Below are 18,525 nucleotides of genomic sequence, written 5' to 3'. Positions count from 1 at the left end.
TTTTTACTCTATTGTTTTTACATCTAATCAGTTGTGCACTCTACAAATCTGGGCTTTTGTGGAAAGCATTCCTGCAGCTTTTTGCTGCATGTTTGAGTGGCCCAGCCAAAGATTAGAATGAGGGCACGAAGGCCTTCACATCTCCAAAGATAAATCATAAAATACTAAAAATGCAACAAATTAGTAGGCAATCACTTTCAGCAGATATTCAAACCTGTTGAATTTAAGACTTCATGACATGCCGTTAATTTTTTTCTTTTTCAAAACTGTGCTTCATTTTCTTAAGAGATTAAATTATCTTCCCTATCAGAAATAAATATGGTGAATGAAAATATTTAAGTGCATAAAAATTTAACTTGTCTTGATGGTGAATTTTTTGGCACAACCAAACTGCACAGGTTTAACCAAATAACCAGTTGATAGGGTGCATTACTTCTTTCCAACTGCACTTCTGCACATTTACATTTACATTACAGTTTTATTTTTTCCTCATTTTTGTTTTTCTACACTCCTGCCTGAGCTTTGAAACTCGGCAAATGATAAAGAGTTGAAAAGTTTGCGGCACCACCGCTGGGATTAGAACTAAGACAAGAGAATAAATTGCCTCTATGAATAAAACACATCCTTGCAAAAAGGATTATAAAAGCGTTGAGTGAAATGGAGTGAAATCATTAACGGAGCCCAATTTGAAATAATATTTTAATAGTAGAATAATGACTATTGGGTAATTTTACTATCATAAATTAATACCAGATCTTTTTGAAAAGTTATCTATAGCTCTTTCCCAACTCTGCAAGCTACAGTTTAAATTAACATGATTTACTCAAGTTCTATCATGTCGCTAGAAATATAAATGCACCCAGAAATAATCAAACCATGTGGTTTTACATGATTTTTCTCAGAAGGAGGCATTTTTCTCCTGCTTCTCTCATTCAGCTGTAGTTCTTTGAAAACCCACCACCAGCATTAGAGGCTGCCTCATCACTCGTTCATAGGCCACACACTTGTATTATGGTGTTAATTAATGTTAAGAGCTGAGCTCAAGTGTGTAAAAATGTATGACAACTAAATATTGCCATCGTAACAAACCGCTGTCTTTACTACCTATTGCAATAAGTGTACACTCTGGTGCTTTAGTCAGAGTTTCCAATGTTAGATTTCTTATTGGTGCATTTCTTTGCTCTTCTTTGCCTTACAATTCAATGAATCACATGTGAATGGTGTGAAAAATTCAGTTGTGCAGCGCTACAGCAGTCAGCGATGATCCAAAATGTCAGGGTGAGCAAAGCAGTGAATTCAGATGCAGCCCAAGGTTTGAATGTTAAATCAGCAGTGTGTGAGCAACAAAGGAAGAATATTTCATTGCTTTGTCTCTTGTTTCCCTCGAGTGTCTTGATGCTGAAAGGATGGAAACAATAATAAAAGCAGGAACATTCACAGATCTTCTGTTTGCTTTATCATTTACAAAGCACAACAAATTTGATGTACGGATTTGAACCTGTTGAATTTAAGACTCCTTGATCAAATCACTGCAAATCCCTGCAGCACAACTAGCAAAACAAAACCGTCTCCCTGGTAATAAGCTAGAACATATGCTGTTGTGCAACAGGAATTCATCGTATCTATTCCCTTTCTATCGTTTGTCACTGTAATCTTCTCAGCAGTTTTTTAGCTGCTCCTCTCTTAAATCTTTACAAGTTGTAAACTCCATGCAGAAAAAACTCAGACTGGGATTCGAACCCACAATCTCACTGAAGCAAGGCATCACTCCTACCATTTGCACCACTGTGCAGCCCAAACAAAATTTGTAACTTTAAATTTCCAAAGCATATTTGGAGTTTGATGGAACAAAAATGGCAAAATGTTCGGAGTCTGTAAACTAAAGGTACAGTTTAGATGTGTGTATATGTGTATAGTTTTGAATCACTACTAAATTAATTCATGAATACTTTCTCAAATGTTCGGTAGTGAAACAAATACAGAAAAAAATGTGACATTAAAATAACACTCATTGCATTAAAACACCACATTTTTACTTGCTCAAAAATAATATAATAATTGTAGGTACAAATTAACAATGCGGTCTCATCGTGTAATTACCTACACTTACCACATAAATACCAGGTAATTACATGTTTCGATGCTACAGTCAAAATGTAGTTTATGTAGTATAAAATGTAGCATACTTCCATTTACTTTCCAAAATTATCATGTATTCTGGTAATAACAGTGGTGATGTTGTGATAACACTAAAGTAAGTATTTGGTTGTAAATCAAAATTCTGTAAGTTTGTACAGTTATTAAAGTTATCACATAATTAATTGGTACTTACTCCTCATAGTATTTTAGTAACAATGTAGTATTTATTTGGGTGTGTAAGAACAAAAGTGATATCTTGTAATTGCATCAAAGGAAAACAAATTTTCATATTAAGTAGTTTAATAGAAAACAGACACCTTGAAATTGTAGACTTTCACAGTTTTGTACATATTCATTTTTGGGTTCTTTTGACAATTTTTATTGAGTTTGTTCAGACTTTCTTCCTGTTTAAGACTGCTCTTAGTTTGAATAGTGTAGCATAATTTACAGTGTTCTGGTGTGTCAGTGTGATGTATGCTTCCAATGACTAGACATCATTATATTTAGAGGTGTGCCGATCGATCGGCCACCGATCATAATCAGCCGATTTCCATGAAAAAGTGTATGATCGGTGATCGGCAATCACGGTTTCTTGTTGCCGATACCAATCACTTGCATCTGTGCAGCTGGTCTCCTCTTTCCTTCACACTGCGCAAACGCGCAGCAACAAATCCTAAGCGATGTGGAACTATAACGCACTGAGTGAATGGGAACATATGCGTGTTGCAGCGGAAAATTGAAGCACGTCAAAATGCATCAACACAACGACGCTAATATGACATAAAAACAATGCCATACTTGACGGAGTTTGGCTACATCGAGGCTCACTGCAGTAAAAAAGACGATCAGATAGCAGGTAAAGCAGCGCACAGCTACATACACTCACCCGGATTAGCATGACGGTCAGAAAGCTAAACAAATAACCCGCAAAATTATTTAAGTCTTCGAGCTGCGATGTAAGATGCTGGTTCTGCTCTCGCTGTTGAACCACTGCTACGCGCTACAGGTAGTAATGTTTCACAGACGGAGCGCCGCTTCTGCTCCACCTAGTAGTGACTCTCACACTGAACCTCTGTTTAAAGTTGCAGCATCTAACCTAAAAAAATAAATTTTACATACGTATTAAAACTTTCGCTGTCCTAACATGAGACAGATAATCTCTGAAAAAATAATCGATCTCCTTCCTGCTCTCCATAATTACTCCGCTCAGTCAGAAACAGCCACTCAGAACTAGCAGTAATCAGCTAGCCGCCATGCTATCAGGAAGTTTTCATTCAGTAACTCAGGATTGTTTATTGTAATGGATCCTGTTTTTGCCTTTGAATGTTACGTTTTATACTTGAATTTTTTGGCGATGTTGAGAGATTTTATTTTGGCTTTTTGCATTATTTAGCCTCTTTAGAGCCTTCATATGTTATCAGTCTGTTAAAGATAGTATTATTGATAGCAGTACAATTTGCACAATGCAAGTTTTGTTTTTTTCTTGGAAAAAGTTATTAAAAACAAGTTTTTGTCTAAATTAAGGTGAATTCATGGTTCCTTTTTCCACATAATGTAACCGGTAGTGCTTATGATTAAAAAAATAATAATTATGTGATCGGTATCGGAATCGGCAGGAAAAAACCTGATCGGCACATCTCTAATTATATTTATTTTATATTTAATGATCATTTGGCCATCTGGCCGTCATTCAAGCATTGAACAGATACTTAAAGCAAATCAATGCATGGACGTGCCATACGTTTCTTCATCTGAATAGAAACCAAGTTTAGGTGCTCCGTAGAAGCTACTGATCAGGCTTGAAATCTGAGTGTAGCGATAGATCCAAACCTGAATCTTCTCAGTCTGTGTCGTATCACCAGAAGAATATTTCTTGGCTTAAAGGACGAATTTCGCAGTATGTAGAGAAACTCATTTGTGCCTTTACCCACAGTGTCTTCACAGGTTTGCTTAAAAAGTCAATCAGACAGCTGCAGTTGTTCCACAATGGTGTTGCTTGCATCCTCACTAAAACGAGGAAAATAGAGCACATCACAAAGTCCTTAAACCAGCTTCCTGCAGCTAAGAGAACAGACTTTAAAAAAACTGTCGTTAGTTTAAATCACTGAATGGCTTAGAACCAAAATACATAAAAGATTTGTTGTCCTGTCTACCTCCCAGACCACTCAGCTCTGAAATAAACTTCCAGAAAACGACCAAAATGGTAAAACACTCAGCTCCTTTAAACCAAGAATAAAAAACCTCATTTGTTTAAGGTTTGATTAATAATACCTGGAACATCGTTAGCTGTAGGCTGTATTCTAATGTTTGAACAATGTTCTTTATTTTTCCACTGCAACGTAATGCTTCTTGCTTGTTGTTATGTTTTCATCATGTAAAACACGTTGAACTGCCATACAAATAAGCTCATCTTGCTTGGGAGCTACATGCAATGCCTAATATGTTCCCCAAAATGTTTAGATAATTATGTGCCAAATTAATCAGAATATAGGTCATGCTATCTGTTTCACTTCCCAAGGTGAGTGAATGTTTGTGGTGTTTGCATTGTGGTGCAGGCAATTGGATAACTGCAGCTTTTTAAGTGGTATTGTTGTGGATGTGTGGTATACCTCGCATGTGAGACCGGCAAGGTGTAGATTTTTCAACATCCAAAAAGATTGAGTAGATGATCAAATTATTCATGCTAGAGTATGAAATAAATAAGAAAAGGATGCTGGTTGGTTATTTACCTGAGACATTAAAATGCAGAACAAATGAATGTCACTGTGGCATTTAAATTAATTTACATCTAAGCCTAAAAAGCTGCTACACCAACAGTCTAAAAGTGGCAGAAGCCTTTCTATTGCAAGATGTTTGTATTATAGACTCATAAAACATAGTTTTCTACTTACCTCAACAGATAAAACCAAACGGGGATAGCAAACTGAATTGTTTCACGAGAAAGAGTGGAGCATTTCAGCATCCTGAATTCTTACCCCTTGAAGCCTCAAGACAAATCTAATGTATTCCTTTACTAATTTCATGCCAGAGAAAATGGAACATAACAGCTAGGTGTCAGTAATTAAACTGATTATCAGCAAATAACAGGTTTTATGATCTATGTATTGGGAGCTTTTGGGCTGGAACCAGAACAAACCGTCTCGATCCACTAAACCATTTTGCTTCTGGGAATTTGTGAGCACAACAAAAATATTCAGTGAGATTTTGCTGTGGGTTTATATAATAAAAGATACAGGATGAAAGTGAAAATCAACATGGTGGGTTTGAAACGTTTTTAACTCCATTTCAAATGTTTATAAAGTGATTTCTAAATGCGTTAAATCGGTACGCAAGCTGAAAGGTACCATCTCTTCTGCATGCCTGCTTGCTCTACATAATGATTATATAATGAGCAAAACCACTTGATCAAAACTAACCAACACTCCTTCCCTAATGAGCTTCCAACTCATAGTTTGCTAGATTCATTGTCAAAATGATAATATCAGATCATTAAGCTGGAAAGACTTGAGATTCTTTCTCAGGTTTGGATTTCCATGATGGCAACATGTTTAATTTATTCCTCTGAGCCACAGCCGTTTAGAACGATGGATATTCAGATTTGGCTGACTATGGCTCTTCATCCCTTGTCGTTGGCATTTATTTGTCTGCATTGTATGCACCGCTGCCGCTCTTCGTTTCCAGGAACCATGCTGGGGCTAGTAGGCTCAGCTAAACAAGCAAATGGAGTCTATTTTTGCCAGCACCATGTGCAGCCGGCAACATGCAACACACTTCTGCAAAGGATGTCTTTTCGAATGAGAGTTTTACAGGATGCCAAGACGCCAGAGTTGATTTATTTTTTTCTTCAAGCAAAGAGTGAGAAATTAATGTGCACTGAAGGTATGAATTTTAATAAGAAAACACTGTGAATAAAGTTGTCCATCGTTAAGCCTTCCTTTATTTCAACTTTGAATAAAGAATTGTAGATTTTTTTTGTTCCCAACTGTGGAACTGCAATTAGTATTAGCTCAATAAAAAATACGGTAAAACGACAAGCAAGTTGGATTTCATTTTTGCACCAAAATGATTCTTTGCAATTCTGCTGGTTTTTGGTGCAGCTGCGGTGCTTCGTGCTGCCTGTTGTCTCCTTCTCTTCCACCGTCTGAGCCAGGTTTATTTTAGGTGTTGTCGCTTTGAGATTAATGAAATCAACCAAACATCACAACTGCAGGCCATGCCTTTCAGGGGATGCTAGCATTATGAGTAATTAATCTGAAAGTGCTATGATTAATCCTGCTACTTTACCCCCTGGGGCGAGACTGGATGTCTGCAGAAAAAATCCCCTCACCAATCCTCCTGAGAAAAAACATGCACATTTAGCTTTCTTAAGTCCTTAAAACGCCGTGCACGTCCTTTCATATCATGTCATTTGCAAGTTTACGGGATACCTCCTGGCTTCTTCTTTTACTACGATATTCAAAGCTCTCCTCATAATATATATATTATAGCATACGAGGAAAAGAGAGTGACTTAGTGAATCCAAGTGAAAAAGATTTGGTTGTAATGTAAAAAATTTATGTAAATATATATATATGGACAGTCCTGCAGAAATGGAAAATCTAGGGCAGTTACAATCCCTTCCAAAAAAAAATTCCCCATCAAATATATATCTTTGTTTTTGCTTTTTTTGTTACACTTGAATGTGTCAGACCATCAAAAAAAAAAAAAGTCCAACAAAGATAATCTGAGTAAATACAAAATGCAGCTTTCAAATATTGATTTCACGTATTAATTGAATCAACTGTCTAAACCATCCTGGCCCAATGTAAAAATAAAAATACAGTAATTGGTCCTTATTAAACGTTTTTATTTTGTAGTTGAGATCATTATCATTAGCCACACCCAGGCTAATAAAAATGAATATTAAATCAATATTCTGTTAAATGTAGCCGATCAGAAAATATCTGCAAAAGCAGTTCAGTTCAATTTGGTTTGTTCCTATAGCACCAATTTGCAGCAAATGTTCTTGCAGGGACTTTACAAAAATATCATTCCAATTAATCCTAGTTATCAAACAGGACAGCGCGCTCAATGAATTCTTCAAAGTAGTTTAAAAAGTTTACTCAGCACTTCATTTCTCTTCACAGCTAAAAAAACCTCAATACCAAGCATACATGTAGCGACAGTGGAGAGGAAAAGCTTCCCTTTAACAGGAAGAAACCTCCAGCAAACCCTGGTTCTGTAAAAGTGGCCATCTGCCAATTGTGATCCTAGCTACTATTAGCAATATAAACTGATACTAATGTATGTTTTTTCCCATTTATTTGAAGAGACAAGAGTAAGTTCACAAATAGCTATTGCACAATAAAATGTATAACACTGGATGAAAGCTGCACAAAACTTTAAAAGTGCTATTAAAAAGTTTCTGTCAGTCACCTCTACTTCATTCTATAGTCATGGCAGCCATGTTGAATAAAGAAAACTTGTGGTGCCTCAGTAAGTACCGATTTTACCAGCCGTAATCCGGACTTTATCAAGTGTTCTTGTTGAATCTCCAACTCTGAACGTGAAAAATCCACCTTTAAGAACAAAGAGAGCGCATTAAAACTCAAGTGCTTTTGGGTTTTGCTGCAGCACAGTGATCTGAAGCACACCAGCCACTCAACCTCTGGATGAATCATAAATAAAGCAAAAGGTAAAGATTTTGGAGAGACCGAGTTGTGGTCCAGGCTTAAATCAGACTTTGATGTTGGGTTGAAAAACCCTCAAATGTGACTCGATTAGAATAATTCTGCAAAGAAGAGCCAGATTGGTTAAGATAAAATTTTCTCTTATTAAATGAAATCATCATTAGTCATTTATATTTTCTTAGGCTATCTTTTATCTCAAAATGTGTTCGATTTTTCTCAAAAATTTAAATGCGACTATTTTCTTTAAAGCTGGACAACTTTGCCAGAATTTCATTTTAAATAAATGAACCAAATATGTATTAAAATACTGCATATCCATACAGCTTGCGTCTGTCGGAAGTTCTACGTGGGATACTCAGCCTATCGAATAACCAAGGACAGCACAAGGACAGCTAGTGAGTCTCAGGCTTCTCCATCTCCCCAGACTTTCTTCATGTTGAGCAACCCTCGAGCCTATAAATTGATTAAGGACAGCTTTTCACTGCTGACAGCTCCCACCAAGATATCATCACTGACTAGAAAGATGATCGCATGCTGGACAGCCTGACAGTCCAAGTCGCACATTATAAATCACCCCACTCTGTCCTGTTGCACTCAGACCTCACTATAATTGGAAATTACATGCTGTTTTTAAACTTGTGTGTTTTCATAGTGTGAAATCCCACACATTAGTGTTTTTTTTTTATAGCTATTAATGTAGTTCATCCACTAAGTAAAAAATAGAAGTTATAAAGAAAGTGGCTGGACAACTTCATCTTGTCTTTATCTTGTCTCCATTGGCAACAGGACAAACATGAGGGGGGGATAAAAAAAAATCTCTAAGGCTCATTGTCAGAGAACGACAACAAAGAGTGGCAACCAGAGGTCACAAAGTCTTCAAAGTGGCATTTATAGAATAACTAATAATTAATGCAATGTTTGTTGTAATCTAGTGGGATTTGAGATTTAAGATTTCAGTCGCAAACAGTCAATAAGGTTTTGGTGTACAGTAGAGGATTTGTGATGATGAGGGCCTCTTTCATTTCTCAAGAACCTGGGCACTTTGTTAAGAGTAGAGAACACCATGATGTCTTAAATACCAACAGATCTTAAATGCCTTTAAACTCATAATAGGTCATCAGGTTTTTAAGAATTAAAACTATCCGAGAATATTCATGTTGTCAAAACTAGACATAAAGTCAAATTTCTTCCATGAAAACTCCTAAATTTGCCTCATTAGGGAGCCGAGGAGAAGAGAGCATAAAGCGTGCAAAGATTCCTCTGTGTGCATGCTTCAACTTTGTTGAATCTGAGGAAATCTGAAGATGTGCTGTCCATCTATCTACAGCAGGAATACCATTAGGTGTAGAATTTAACAACTTTTTTTAATATCACAATAAATATTCTCAAATTAACGGTTATATTTTTCAGAATTTTTATGCAAGCGTCTGTTCTGCTCCAATACAAGGTTATATTATTTTATTTGTGGCAGATGCTGTAAGCTGGTGCAATGTCATTTTCTTGAATACTTGGTCAGGGAGAATAAAAAGGAATCCCAAGATGCATCATGTTAATTTTACTTTGAACATATGTGTATGTGTTTAGCTTGAGAGTTGAGTTAAAGGCCATCATGTTTTCATTTTGGTTTTGTGAGATTTTAATTTCACATCATGTTTTTAAAATGTTTAGTTGTATACATGCTGTGCTGTCGCATCTTTCCCCTGGGAAACAAGAGGGCATTTATTATTAATTAAAAGTTTCTAGATGCTCTGATCAGCTTAAATCAAGTAAAGTTTTATTTTACTAAACGTTTTTCTACTATAATTATTATATGAGAGTTGTTGGGGTGTCATTAAGTTTGCCACCATTGATTTCATTAGGAACAATTGTTTCAAGATTAGAGGGTTTTTGTCCCCTAAATAAAGGTACTGAAATTAAAGGTTGTATTTTTCTAAATTGTTCAACATGAAATAATAATGCTGCTGTAAAAAAATAATTTATTTCAAGGTTTTTTTATGCATCTTAACCAAGGATGTATGTGGAAGTAGATTTCATGCTTATGACGCATTTTAAGCTAATAAATAGTAGATTAAATACTCCAGGCATGAAAATGAACATAAAAAATTAAATAACATAATGCAGTTAATACTGTGGTGTGACATATTACTCTTCTATGATAAGATAAAACAAAGTTGAACAACATCTGCCACACACATTAAATAAATCACAGATTCACAGTTTTCTTATGTGGTCTCATATCTGACAATATTATATATTCCCTAAGAGATTTAAGAATAATAACGTAAAAAATAGACAAGTAAAAAAACAGAATAAGCTCCTAAATAACAAAAAATCACTGCTGACTTTAACAGTTGCCAGAAAACAGTAATAACATGTCACACTACAGCATTAAAAAGAATATTACAAAAAACATATTCATGTTAAAACTAATAATTTACAAAAACAACTTATAAACCTGTGTTGACATTTTTATTTTGTGTTGTCAAATTTCCTTCACTGTTTTGTGTTTTTGTTTTTGCATGCGCCAGATCAATTAAATTGCTCTTTTCCTTTCCTCTTTCAAATTGTATCTTAATTCCGTAACTTTTGTTGATAATCAAAAAATGCTCATAACGATGCATATGTAAACATAGTTCTTTAAAATGATCAAATTACTTTACACTCATATATAAGTAATTGGAGTTTCCTCGTCTGGGATCATTCCACTGTTTATATCTCTGCAAATTTCCTCCTCTAAATTATATAAAATTCATATGTACTGACATGTGACACCGTGATATCACCACCTCCACTGTTGCTTTGATATTTACGAGTTGTTGTGTTCATTGCCTTGTCCAGATGTAAATTATCAACAAGTTTAAGCCTCTTTTTTCTCCTGCAGTTGAATCTTGTGTGTAGACGGAGGAAATCGCATTACTTGATGTTTTGATGGTCGAATGGTGGTTTGATGGATCTGCTAAAGTCTTTCTGAGACTGTAAATGATCCAACTCTGGTTATTTTTTTCACCAAAATATTGTGGGGTATAGCTTTTCACGGCTGGTTTACGGTGAAATAATGTTTTCACTGACAGATTATGGAGCCAGAGACGCTTTCTGAAACTTTCAGAAGTAGAGATACGTCTGTGATCACTGCCACCATTTTCTTCCTCAGGTGAAAGGTTGTGAATGTCTTGGGAGAGCTCATAGCTATCACAAGATGCTTCTTGTATGACATCTTAGAAATGAGAAACCGTTATGCTAGCCACAATTTTGATTAAATCAGCTTATTTTGAAGGGTTTGTGCTTCAGCTATTGACAGATTCCACTTGGTTGCTCTGCCTTTTTATACCTTCTTATGTTCAATAATTTGTTGCCTTTTGAAATTCTACTTTAATACACGCAACCTAATTTATGAGATAACTTTCGATAGTGTCTTTGTGCGTGTGGATTTCTTGGGTTGTTACCTATAATTTACTTGCAACAGACTATTTGTAGATTATAGAAAATTGCTTTAAATCAGTAGTTATCGAAGCAGGCATAAATGTCCCAATTGATGCATGATTGCTTCAAAAAAACGACCAAAATGACCAAAACCACAAAGATGCAAAATAACAAAAGGGTAAATGACCTTTTCATAATGTTTCCTTTTATTGCGCACTGCAAAACCTGAGCAGACCTGTTAGAAGGAGAGTGAAATGTGCATCTTTGAAGGTGTTGCCGATGAGGTGCCTATATGTTTTGTCACCAAATAGACATTTGCCATAAACTAATCTTCATGTTATAGCCAGGCAGTGCCTGTTTGGGAGAGCTGACACGCATTACGATTTACTGAGAAGCACAAAGAGAAGGAAACGCATAAAGGATTTAAATCTCCTTCTGACTCAGATGGGAAAACGAAAGCAGATCCACAGCCTCTATCGGTTTATTTATGTCCACAATACCCGCGGATGAATGTCTGAACGCCGTTCAGCCACTTGTGATTTCACAGCGTCGTGCGCGTATCTCTCCTCAGTTCCTTTAGTTCAATCAGCCTCGCTCCACCACACGCAGCACTCCCTCCCTCTCTTGAGTAATGGCCTGTGTCGGCTTCTTGTCACCGTGAGAGGTGGTGCTGCATGGCTCGCCTCTGTCCTCCTGTTTCCATGCGTGTCCTTTCAACCGACCAGGCAATCCCGGCTGATATCTCTATCGACCGTGATTCACTTGATACAGCTGCAGCCTCCCTCTCCCGATGCCTTCCTCCCCTTGTGTTTTTCCTCTCCTCCCTTCGCTCCTGTCCCTACCTTCTTCTCATGACACCTCCATCGTGCCAGAACGCCACATTTTTTTCCTGCGAGCAAGCCCAAACATGGCCGGAGAGCCCCTGACCCCACAGATCAGTCGTGGCTGTGAATGAGTTCAGCATGGTTAAGCAGCATGAGAGCTTCTGAGCAAACAAGAGAGGTGACTGGTGTACAGATGTAGGAGGAGAGATTGTGAGCAAATAGATTGGGAGCATGGCGATGCTCTCCTGCGAAGAGACAGGTCTTCGATTGAATTTTGATGCAGCTCCTCTTGATTTGTTCTACACAGATTACACCGCCCAGCCTCCAACTTCCTGCGTCTTGCTTTGTTTTCGGCATGCATTCGCGTTCCCCTCTCCTCTCTACCTGTTGTAGCGTTGGGGTCTTTATGCTGCTTGTATCCCCCTGTGCTCCCTGTGTAACAGCTCTGACAGCTCACCTAAATCAAGCTCCTCCTCTGCAGTATGATTCCTACGTGTTACTGCCAGGACCTGCAAGCCAGCGCGCTGCGAATTCTCTAGCATGTATTTATTCACACAACCCATTTACTTGCCTCACTATTTCCCGGAGTGTTTGCCTGTTCTCTCTTTCGCCGTCTCTTCCTGAGTCGCCCTCCCTTCCTCCCTCCCTCCCTTCCTCTCTGCTGCTATCCCTCACCTACCCACCCTCACCCTCCTCGCTCATTTGCTCACAGACTCTTCCTCAGACGCACACACACACACAAACATACACAGAGGCACATGCTGTGCCTCGCTGGATCAGAGCACCCTGACTACAGTATGCCTTCAGAAGAGCTCCTTTAGCTCGCCTCCAGTCCAAGGCGAGGATCTCATCCTCACCGGGAATCTGGGCTGTCCTGAAATCTCAGTCATTCCTGGGATTTATCACAGTCTTTAATTTTAATTAGCATAAACCTTTCTGCAGCAAGTCGAGCATCACCTGCCCTCCTCCCGAGACCAGACGCCGCCACTTAAATGTCCTCCATCAGAAGCTAGCGGATCCGGACAAGGTAACCGGAGAGGATAAAGGGAAGAAACGAAGGAGGGGGGGAAAAGGAGCAGCAGCGGCAGCGAGGGGAATGCAGCAGTAGTTGTTGCTGCATGAGTCTGAGCAGGTGGAGCGTGAGAGATGGAGCCTACGTCCGTCTGAAGCAGAGGCTGCTGTAGCTGCATTCTGATGGATCTCTGAGCACGCTAGAGGTTGCGGTTCGCCAGATCTGCGGCGCCACTGAGAGGACTGGGGGGAAGCGGAGCTGCTGACCAATTATTTATTTATTTTCTGGGTTTTCTTCTTTACCGCGCTGCTGCAGATACTGCTCCCTGGCTTTCTAACCCCCCCCCCTCCTTTTCTTCCTCCTCCTCCCTGTCTCTATTCTTTTTTCTTCTTTTTTTTTCACTCCCCGGTTAAAGGGAACAAAAGCTCTGGCTCCAGCGTCATCCTCCGTAGCTGCACCCCTCGTATTTTTATCCGCTCGAGATTTATTTATTTATTTATTTCCTTAATGAAATGATTCATTTTCCCACGGAAACGTGTTTCATCTTTTACTGCGGTGGAGGGGCTCTCTTCTTCTTAGTGGGCAGGCTCAGCTGCCCTCAAGCTCTACCTGTGGGCGATGGAGGCTCTTATCAGAATTCTTATCACATGAGTCTCTGCCCTGCCAGCTTTCATGCCTAAATATAATGACTGGACAACATGGCTGTTGGATTGAACCCCAAGCTTTGTTTGGATCTGCATCTTCCCTGCTTGCTGAAGCTCAGTTTTGGAAGAATGTTCTCGAGGAAGCTCTTCAGATAGATTTTGAAATTTTGTGGGGGGTTTTCCTGTTTTAGTAAACACCTTTGCGCGTGGCTCTGGGTTTGGATTGCTTCTTTTCAATTCTTCCTTTTTTTTTTTTTGGTGCAAATCTAAAGGATATTGTTCTACCAGAGTCCAGGCCAAAACTAAGTAACTAATCCAGCAAGGGATCCTGAAAAGAAATGGATCCAGCCTCTCAGTGAGATGCCCTGCTGTCTTCAGGCTGAACCATCAGAGGCCAGAGCCCGGCCCCGTTGTCTCTCCTGGGCCTTCGTGGAATTAGCACACATGGGTAGACTTTTTGCGGCCACCCCCGTGCTCGGACACAGGAGCAGCTGGTCCCAGTTCAGTCTCAGCATGGGTCTGAGTTATTGTTCGAGGCAAATACTCTGGTTCACCTTGATTACTTTGCTCCCAATCCAGACCGGTACAGCGCGAGTTTCTTCGAGTTTGAGCACCACCCACCATGTCCACCACTTCCACAACAAACATGGTACCGTCCCCATTGCAATCAACAGGATGCCTTTCCTTACGAGAGCGGGGCATGGTAAGACATTTTCCCTCCAGCTTCCTGTTTCTTGTGTCCTTTGGTTCTGACAGTGCAGATTGGTAGAAATGATAAGCATTAGTTATTGCATGCGTAGCGTATACTGGTGGTAACATTGGTGGCTTTCTTGTGACGTACATTGAAAGGATGAGTGTTTCACCAACTCTGTATGTGCTGCAGCCTCTGTGCACCATGAAATGTCTTATGTCTCTATTAGAATCAGTGGCGTTTGCTGTTTCATATGCTTACAGCATCAGAGTACAAACACACACCAGCAGTGGGATGAATCATCAATGTGAGGCTTTTTACTCCTTTTTCGGTGACATATCTGATTGTCTGAGCAGCATAAAGCACTGATCTATTAATTAGGATGTTTTGTGGCAGTGGTGTTCAGAATATTTCATTTAGTTTACATTCGGATCTCAATCAGAATACAATGAAACATCATTTAGTTTAACTTATTAATTTATGTCAGTAATTCAAATTCAAGTGAAACTCATTATTTACATTAACGTCACACAAAGTGGCATGTTTTAACACTTTAGTTTATCATAAAACTATAATATTACATTATTGCAATAAAAAAGGCTTTTTTTATTACATAAATGTTATTGAAAGAGTCATTTACACCATAAACTTTAAAGGATATTTCTTAAGAATCCCGCCACATCTAAGAACATTAGTGGAAAGTTAGGTGGAAGTAAAAAGTGTGGTAGAAAAGCAGGGTCAGGTACTGGGGATACCTACTGCTTTCAGAGGATTTTGAAGCAAAGGCCGTTCAAGAGTTTGAGTAGAATTACAAGTTTTAATAGCTTCACGACCCTCCATGCACATGTCAGACGGACAGGACAGCCGTTGCATGTCGATCCAGAACCATCAGATTCTGGACTGACAGAACCAGAGTTCAGAAAAATCTGGCCTTGACTGAGGAAAAAAGGAACCGTATTTTTGCTCAGTGGTCCAAACTCCTCCTTTCAGATGAAAGTAAATTTTGCATTTCCCTTTGGAATAAAAGTCCTAGAGTACTGAGGAAGTTGTCTGAGGTCCAAAGTGAAGTTTCCACAGTCAGTGATGATTTGGACTCTCATGTCTTCTGATGGTGTTAACTTATTTTACCAACTCCAAAGCCAGTGTAGCATCTGCAAGAAACTTTTAAGTGACTTAATTTTCCAGATATTCCAAAATGACCAGTACATTGTTTAAGTGCCTAGTATGTCTGTGGTGGACTGACCAGCACATCCACGTGACCTAAGCTCAAAGAGAAGCTATACTGTCAAGAGGTAATGAGAGAAGAAGAGCCAACAATGCAGACGACTGCTGTTAAATCAACTTTGGCTTCTTTAAGCTCTCAGCAGAGTGACAGGCTGATTGCCTCCATGTAATGCTGCATTGATGCAGTAATTCAGGCAAAAAGTGGCCACATTAAGTACTGAGTGCAGATACTATGCAGTGGCTGAACAAACCTTCTAACAGCCTTACACTTCTTTAATAAAAAAGCTTTTTAAATTAGAACTTATGGGTTATTCTAATTTTCTGAGCCAAATGAATTTTAGGTTTTCGTTATGTGTAAGCCAGGAGCATCAAAATCTGAGCAATAAATGTTTTTAATATATCACTGTGCATACTAAATCTGTGTTTCCCTTTTTGAACTGAATTATTGAAATACATTAACGGAGAGATACTTGTGGTGTCACTGCTTTTATAGGCTTAATATCCTGGCATTGGAACATTTAATAAAACCTGAAATAATGCTCAATATTTGAGTCTTTCCTTTCACCAAACTTCATTTTGTATTTAATTCTTAAAGATTCATGCTACGATTGGTTGGGGAATGTGAAGTATCAACCTATCCCGGGGAATCTACATCAAATTTGTTACGCTACTCAAAATGGCTCGATCAAAGCCAACACACGACACAAGTCGTGTGTTGAAACGACACAAGTCGTTTCTCTCTTTCATATCTCAGTTTGAAAAATCAGTCCTAAGACTCACTTTTATGTTCTATAAAAAGAGACCCAATGGATTTGTGATGTATTTTTTTTTCCACCGCAGCAGTTTTGTCATTTTCAAAAAGGGCCCAAAAAAGAATATGATGAATTACATCTACGCTGTTACAGCCGTATCATTCCGGGCCAGACTTTTACAGGCACAGCAAAGCCTCTGATTAAACAAGACCATTAACTACTCTTCAAAGAACTCACTGATATATTTTCAATTACCTGTATTGCAGATTTTCTGTTGTGAATTATTATGAAGTATGTGCTTCAGAGCAAGAAATTCAATTTCCTTTGACATAAATGATACAGACAGCGCTTATGATTTACAAGTCATGTACACAATGCTCTATTGCTCTGTGTGGAGTACATTTTCCAATGTTATTCAACATTTGCAGGCGCTGTAATTACTATACTGAGTCAAATTACAATGTTTACAGAAGCATGATGGAGTTAAAAAGCAAAATTATCTTTGGATTTATTAACAGTAACAAATCTCACATGCCTTTTTGTACATCTTCTTCTAAGTCAGGAAGATAAATGTATTTGTTTCATTAAGGTGTTTTTTGAGGGTTATATTTATTAAATAAATCTACACTATGAGTACATAAGCCCACACTTGCGTCCCAACCTCAATAAATTAAATAACTGCAAACAAAATGGGCCTGTAGATTTTATTAGATTCACTCTCAATACAAATACAGTTTCAGTAACACAAATATACAACTCTGGAAAAAATTAAGAGTCCACTGCACTGAACAACATTGAAAACCTCCTGGTTATTCCACCAACTTGATTTCTGAACAGAGTTAAAACATCAGTATTGTTGTTTCTAAACGAATATGAACTTGTTTTCTTTGCATTGTTTGATGTCTGAAAGAACTGCTTATTTTTCGTTATTTTGACCATTTCTCATTTTCTGCTGATAAATACTTAATTTTTGCTTGAAATTTTGGAGACATGTTGTAAGTATTTCATAGAATAGGAAAACAATGTTTATTTTACTCAAACATAAACCTATAAAAAGTAAAATCATAGAAACCGATCATTTTAAACGGTCTCTTAATTTTTCCAGAGCCGTGTATATATTCTGCCATTTCCAGTCAAGAGAGAAAGAGACAAAAGGAAATCTGACACATTTGCGTCACACTGCGACAGTCAACAGCAGAAAATCTCATGTATTCTTAATTCATTTTAGCTTAAAGTCATGTCCTTCCAGCTTGTACTCAGTTTACCTTTGTCACATTTTACAACCTCAAACTTTCATTAGTTTTTATTGTGATAGGCCGTGGTAAATGTTTTAAACATTTTAAAAGTGAGAATCTTGAAAGTATGACATATACTTGTAGTCGTCCCCCTTTACTCTCACGCCTAATTCCACAAAAAGTCCATATGTTTGCAACTTAGCCTCAGCATAAATTGAGCTTTTCTGTGAAGGCGTCAGAGGTTTGTTAGATAATATTAGTGAACAAACCACATCATGAAGATGAAGGAACACATCAAACAGCCCAGGAGAAAGTTCTAGATATGCTTATGGCCCAGTTAGCTTTAAAAAAAATATCCCAAGCTTTGAACATGTCATGGAGCTCTGTTCAACACGTTATCTTAAAATAGAAACAGTGTGGTGCAGCCAAGATTCACAGTTCAGGTGGGAACTACAGATCTCATCTTTATGGGAAAAAAAAAAACACAGGAAAAAATCCGTTGTTGAAAGAAAATCACGAGAAGTCCTGTTTGTAGTTTGTCACAGTAAACATGTAAAAGAATGTGAACTGTTCAGATGAGGTCAAAACTGAACTTTTTTTGAAAATGAACGCTACACATCATCCTAAATAAACCATCCCTAACATGAAACATGGTAATGGTGACGGTGATCCTGGTCAGAGTTTATGGGAAGCTGAAATAAGCTAAGTGTAGAATAATTCTGGATGAAATTCTACAAAATAACTAAGACTAGGGTGGAGGTTTTCCTTCCAGCAGAACAGCAGCCATAAAAGTACAGTTAGAGCTGCAGCTGTTTAGATCAAAGCATGTTCAGATGTTAAATTAGTTCAGTAACTCCAGACCTAAAGTCACAACTGGCAAGACCTGAATGTTGCTGTTCAGACACACTCCACTTA

General features: G+C 38.1%; 1 protein-coding gene across 13 annotated transcripts in view; it reads left to right on the top strand.

Moving 5' to 3' along the window:
• nrxn2a (neurexin 2a) overlaps positions 1-18,525 on the top strand; it is a 182,094-nt gene that overhangs the window by 129,009 nt on the left and 34,560 nt on the right. The window contains exon 1 of one of the 13 annotated variants that reach the window (XM_081615827.1): positions 12,644-14,411. The exons of the other annotated variants lie outside the window; for them this stretch is intronic. Within the exon in view, the coding sequence (XP_081471953.1) occupies positions 14,069-14,411 (343 nt within the window). The 5' untranslated portion in view covers positions 12,644-14,068. Of the gene's footprint in view, positions 1-12,643; positions 14,412-18,525 lie in introns of those variants that run through there. 13 annotated transcript variants of the gene reach the window in all.

Source organism: Poecilia reticulata, chromosome 14 (assembly GCF_904066995.2).
Source record: "Poecilia reticulata chromosome 14, P_reticulata-male-v2, whole genome shotgun sequence".
NCBI lineage: Eukaryota > Metazoa > Chordata > Actinopteri > Cyprinodontiformes > Poeciliidae > Poecilia > Poecilia reticulata.
The sequence above is the reverse complement of the archived record's forward strand: the minus strand, read 5'-3'. Positions and strand labels throughout refer to the sequence as shown.